Below are 6212 nucleotides of genomic sequence, written 5' to 3'. Positions count from 1 at the left end.
CATTACTCCTGTCATTTCTCAGTCACCTAATGGCAGCTGTACAGATTAGTGACACACTTATAATACACCTGTCACTGATATATACTGGCTAACTCATTATACAGCCCTGTAATGTGGAGTGCTCACACACGCAATAGGCTTAAGACTGCTGTGTGTGTGGGGGGTCTGCAGTGCATGCAACAAGAAGTCATTATATTTATTGAGCAGAAGTCTGAGTGGGGCTCTCCCAGGATGCAGGACCCTGGTGGGGACCAAAATAACACAATGTCCTCATTTTAATACAGGGACACTATATGTTAGTGACGGGGATCACGTGATGCTTGTGGCGCAGTGTTTCCCTGACTTTGACACAAAATACGTTTTATCTCCTTGTCAGGTAGGATTGTACCCGGATGCGGAAGTCTCGGCGCTCAGTAATGTGTCGCTCACATGGGGGAAGGCTTTCCGGGAGGACCAGTGTGCGTCTCTGTTTTCCGTCCCCCGCAGCTCATGAGCCGGTTGCACGCCTGCTGGGGTTACAGAGGACACAGATAGAGAGCAGGGTGAGTAGTAGTGACTGGGGATGGTCATAATACAGATATAATAGCGCTTAGTACCAGTCACGTTGCTGTGGCACTGCCTCTGCCCCCAACCCCCAAATTTAGTAGTGAAAACCAGTGGTGGCCCTCTCTTGGCTATTGCAGGCATGACTGTGTGGATTTTGGGGTCTGTTTAATGAAAAGTGGTGGCCGAAGAGGTTTTCGTTTGGCGCAATGGGCAATCTATCGCTGCTATTTATCATTAAAAATGTCTGCGCAGCGGTTTCGGCATGTGCAAACAGAGACTTCCCCCGTGCCAGGCAGTTTCGGTCCTTTCTGCTCATGCATGTGTACTACACCGGAATAGCCGGTTTCACGTGAATGGGCAACGTGCATTTCCGTCGCATCTACGCTTGCAGCCGAAGTGGCGCAATTACGTCCTCTTTATCTCCATCCAAGGTTTAGTAAGTAGTCCCTTGTGTTAGGAAAATGACAGTTAGGAGCTGGTTGGCTGGTACTTTATCTCCGTCCACTTTATTGCTCTCTTAGACTTAGTAAATGTACCCCAGTGGGACAGAGAGAACGTTTCATCCAAACAGCTCCTGTCATTTTTTAAACACGGCCTATAACTTTATCTCTCTCCAATGTACATAGGCCCTCATTCCGAGTTGATCACTCGCTGCAGTTTTTCGCAGCGATCAGGTTACTACTGCGCATGTGTATGCACCGCAATGCGCACGTGCGTCGTACGGGTACAAACAGCATCATTGCTGTGCAATGCTTCTAGCGACGAATCCATTTGCACAACCGATCGCAAGGAGATTGACAGGAAGAGGGCGTTTATGGGTCTCAACTGACCATTTTCTGGGAGTGGTAGGGAAATGCAGGCGTGTCCATGCGTTTGCAGGGCGGGTGTCTGACGTGAATTCCGGGACCGGACAGGCTGAAGTGATCGCAGCGGCTGAGTAAGTTCAGAGCTACTCAGAAACTGCAAAAAACGTTTTCGTCCCGCTCGGCTGCACAAGCTTTCGCACACTTGCAAAGCAAAAATACACTCTCCTATAGGCGGCGACTATCTGATCGCTGCTCTGCAAAATATAGCTAGCGAGCGATCAACTCGGAATGAGGGCCATAGACTGCTGGTATATGAGAGTTGCAAGCTGCATGGTTGCTTTGAGCAACTTCTGCATGTTTCCTTTCTCCAAGTCTTTATACATCTCCCTCTAAGCAGTGATAAGAGTGTAGACGTGAGCCAGTGGAAAAGATGCCCATAGCAACTTATCAGCATTGACGTAACATTTATAATTTACATACTATAAAATTATACAGAGCAGAGCCCACAACAACCAATCAGATGCTCGGTGTGTAATTTTATAGTATGCAAATTATAAATGTTACTTCAATGCTGATTGGTTGTCATGGGCAACTTTTCCACTGGCTCACTTCTCCACTATTTTCACTGCTTAGTACATAGGTTCTCAAACGCGGTCCTCAAGGCACCCCAGCGGTCCAGGTGTTAGGTATATCCATGGCTCAGCTCAGATGGGTAAATCAAATTGACTGAGGTGCTAATTAGGTCACCTGTGGCCAAGCATGGATAAACTTAAAACCTGGACCGTTGGGGTGCCTTGAGGAGCGCATTTGAGAACCTATGGCTTAGTACATCCCCCCCCCCCCCCCCCCTTAATCTCCATGGGTCATCTCTGCACATGTGGAGTCATCAATGGTTATAACCTTGGAATGGTTCCCAAACAATGGTAACGCAGCATCATTTTAATAATGTAGCATCAGAATGTCCGGTTAATACTGACTGATGTGAATTACGGTTGTGCTGCACTGAAAATGATTTCCTGGATGCAGTTGTCCTTTGAATATAAAGTAACGAAATGTCTCTTTCTGTATGTCCGCCTCCCCAGCAGCGAGGGTTCCCCAGCAGCAACCTCGCCATGTCCTCTCTATCGGCCTACGCTATCCGAATGTCGCGCCTGAGCGCCAGGATCTTTGGAGAGGTGGTGAAGCCGACTGACACCCGCTCAATGAAAGTAGTTAAGCTTTTCGGTGAGCAGCCGCTTGCTAAAAGGAAAGGGGTCTATGACTGGTACCCGCCGCACAATATCTATGGGCCCCTGATGCGCAATCTGAGGCTTCTTGGGCTTTACAGGTAATTTTATAAAGGAGCGCCGCATGGTGGCATTATTGTTCTGCAGTAGAAATACCCTAGGTCCGTACTGTACTAAGCCAGCGGTAAAAAGTAGCCCGTGTTTGGCAAAAGAAAGTTCAACAAGCCATAGCAATTATACGTGTACTGTATTTGACTGAAAGTAAATGTCATGTCCATGGTTTCTTTATAAGGTGCCCTGGACTCCATAGCGCCCCCCACAGTCAACTTACAGTTATTAGTGTTCATTCTAGCACCCTGCACCTTTCAAAATCTGTGCAGTTCCTCTTCCTGCCTGGAGTGTCGCTCTCTGCTGTGATGCTTCTCAGCACACTCTGATCTGTTACTGAGTGCTGTGATACAGACCTGTGTGTGCTGAGAAGCACCAGAGCAGAGAGCGACACCCCAGGCAGGAAAGAGGAACTGCACAGGATTAGAAAGGTGCAGGGTGCTAGAATGAACACTGGTTATGATATATATGAATATAATAAACCTAGTAACAGATGCGTTAATTATGGAATACATATGTATTCCCAGCGGACGGGATGCCGGCTGTCACAATCCTGACAGTGGCATCCCGCCCGCCAGAATGCCGGTAGTAGGGCGAGCTCTAAAAGTAGACCTTGCGGGCTCGCCACACTGTGGGCTCGGTGGCTCGCGGTACTCGCCGCAGGATCTATTCCCACTCTATGGGTGTCGTGGACACCCACGAGTGGGAATAGCCCCTGTGCGCCGGTATTCCGACTGTCAGGATTCTGGCGTCGGTATCCTGACTGCCGGGGATCCCCGACAGCTGGCAGATTGATTGACTGCCGTTAATTACAGTGGAGCATAATAACACATAAGAATTGCAGCCAGCATGTATGCAGGTACGGGTTGCACGCGTGTGATATAATATAATGACTCACCAGGGGAGTGCACTCATATGACTCCTGTTTTTATTAACTTGATTTATTTTAAAGACGATGTCTCATGAAAAAAAGAAAAAGTAGTCACGCATCAGGTGGGGTCACAACAGCCAAACGTCTTGATCATTGTGACCTAAGCAGTGGTTATTAATATTCTTTGTGATGTGATTGATTGGTGTTATAAGGGCTGATTAGGAAACTGATCATAGTTGACAATTAAAGGGTTGTGCACCTTTTTGTATAATTACTTTTTTTATTTACTGTATTGGCCTGAATGTGCCCAGGACTGTGATTTTTAGTAAATATGCTTCTTTCTCTCTTCTTATTCCCCTTAGTGATTTCCAGCCTTGTGTTTATATCATTTGGAAAAATCGTTTGTTTTAGTAGCCTTGGAATACACCACATATATCTGTTTTACACTGTCTAGTTGCCCTGGGAGTCACATATCACAGATCTACTTTACCTCCTGTCTAGTTGCCCTGGGAGTCACATATCACAGATCTACTTTACCTCCTGTCTAGTTGCCCTGGAGCACACAACACAGATCTGCTTTACCCTCTGCATAGTTGCCGTGGAGCACACAACACAGATCTGCTTTACCCTCTGCATAGTTGCCCTGGAGCACACAACACAGATCTGCTTTACCCTCTGCATAGTTGCCGTGGAGCACACAACGTAGATCTGCTTTACCTTCTGTCTAGTTGCCCTGGAGCACACAACGTAGATCTGCTTAACCTCTGTCTATTTGCCCAGGAGCACACAACACAGATCTGTTTTACCCTCTGTCTAGTTGCCCTGGAGCACACAACACAGATCTGCTTTACCCTCTGTCTAGTTGCCCTGGAGCACACAACACAGATCTGCTTTACCTCCTGTCTAGTTGCCCTGGAGCACACAACACAGATCTGCTTTACCCTCTGTCTAGTTGCCCTGGAGCACACAACACAGATCTGTTTTACCCTCTGTCTAGTTGCCGTGGAGCACACAACACAGATCTGCTTTACCCTCTGTCTAGTTGCCCTGGAGCACACAACACAGGTCTGTTTTACCCTCTGTCTAGTTGCCCTGGAGCACACAACGTAGATCTGCTTTACCTTCTGTCTAGTTGCCCTGGAGCACACAACACAGATCTGCTTTACCTTCTGTCTAGTTGCCCTGGAGCACACAACGTAGATCTGCTTTACCTTCTGTCTAGTTGCCCTGGAGCACACAACGTAGATCTGCTTAACCTCTGTCTAGTTGCCTTGGAGCACACAACACAGATCTGTTTTACCCTCTGTCTAGTTGCCCTGGAGCACACAACACAGATCTGCTTTACCTCCTGTCTAGTTGCCCTGGAGCACACAACACAGATCTGCTTTACCCTGTTTACCAGTATCCGGAAAGCAGCCTAGCGTTATATCCTCCCATGACAATAGAAATAAGCCGTTCAACCTGATGATATAAATACATGGCTGTTAAGCAGATTAGGAAGCTGGAAAGTATAGGAGCAGTTGGCCTAATTCAGGTGCAGTTGGTGTAGCAAGTTGGACGCAGTTTTTCAAACTATTGGAAATCTGCGCATACGCAAGACCCGTACTGAGCATGTGCAGTATGTGTCCTGCGTCCTCGCACGCAGTGAGGCTGCAGATGTCAGGTGATTGGCAGTCTGCAGCTGTTTAGAGGTGGGAAGGAGGCGGTGATTGGCTCCGTTTCACAAAACTTTTTGTGGGAGTACCAAGGCCATGGTCTCCGTCTTCCAGCAGAGATTCCCTGGCCTCGGCGATGGAGCTACGCCAGCCGGTCTGTGCAAATGCTGGGTTTCTCAGCTGGCCTTGGTGTTGCAGCAGTGGATCACACGTGAATGCCGGCGGCATCTATTTATACCAGACTCCTGCTGCTGCATTACCATAAGAAGCGCCACCTATGATAAGTCCGTCCACATCTGAATCCGTGTCTTTATTAGAAGTTGCAGGAGGTCCGATGCAAGGTCCTTATATTAAAGTCACCAGAAGTTACTGTGGCCCTTTAATGTATGCTGTCGGGCCCCGATTGTGGCTTAATATAACATGTTGCCTCTTGCAGGGACGAGCATGAGGACTTTAAGGACGAAATGAAACGTTTGCGACGACTGCGTGGTAAAGGTCCGCCCAAGAAGGGTGAAGGCAAGAGAGCCATGAAGAAGAAATAAGCTCCTTCCTGCCTGGACACTGCACTGACAGAGGAAGGGAGGACGTGGTGAAAGGTGCAGCAAGTCTCCCGTGCACCGCCATCGCCCAACTGTGCAACCGGCAGAGGTTCATGTGTTTTATGAGGACTGTCACTCCACACCCGTGTGTACATGCAGCGTGAGCATTTCCCAAAATAAAGTTATCATGAGATCTTCAGAGAAATATTTGATGCCAGTGTCACTTTTCATTCAACTGTGATTGGAGAACTTTGCAGATGATGCAGTAATCTTGCATGGTAACGGGTAATATGTTTTCCTGGAGGAGTAAGAGGTGTCATCCACAGTTAGGGCAGCTGTCCATCACCATCAACCAAACATGACCAACACCTTCATAGCAGAGCAGCTGATGGTCTATGCATACCTTACTGGAGTCCGTAAGGACTAGGCCACACTAGCCTCAGTGACGGCCATTATTTAGT

General features: G+C 47.9%; 1 protein-coding gene across 2 annotated transcripts; it reads left to right on the top strand.

Moving 5' to 3' along the window:
* The first annotated feature begins 405 nt into the window (after positions 1-405).
* Positions 406-5956, top strand: MRPS33 (mitochondrial ribosomal protein S33). Of its 2 annotated transcripts, none has more exons than XM_063930599.1 (3): positions 406-542; positions 2438-2679; positions 5649-5956. In XM_063930599.1, the coding sequence occupies exons 1-3, from the start codon at positions 417-419 to the stop codon at positions 5752-5754; spliced, it is 474 nt and encodes a 157-aa protein (XP_063786669.1). In that variant the 5' UTR covers positions 406-416; the 3' UTR covers positions 5755-5956. The 2 variants fall into 2 exon arrangements, with proteins under 2 accessions (XP_063786669.1, XP_063786668.1); XM_063930598.1 differs by having other exon boundaries at positions 2435-2679.
* The last annotated feature ends 256 nt before the right edge of the window (positions 5957-6212 follow it).

The sequence above is a fragment of the Pseudophryne corroboree genome, chromosome 6 (assembly GCF_028390025.1).
Source record: "Pseudophryne corroboree isolate aPseCor3 chromosome 6, aPseCor3.hap2, whole genome shotgun sequence".
In the NCBI taxonomy this organism is placed as follows: Eukaryota; Metazoa; Chordata; class Amphibia; order Anura; family Myobatrachidae; genus Pseudophryne; species Pseudophryne corroboree.
This window is presented reverse-complemented; position numbering and strand designations above follow the sequence as displayed.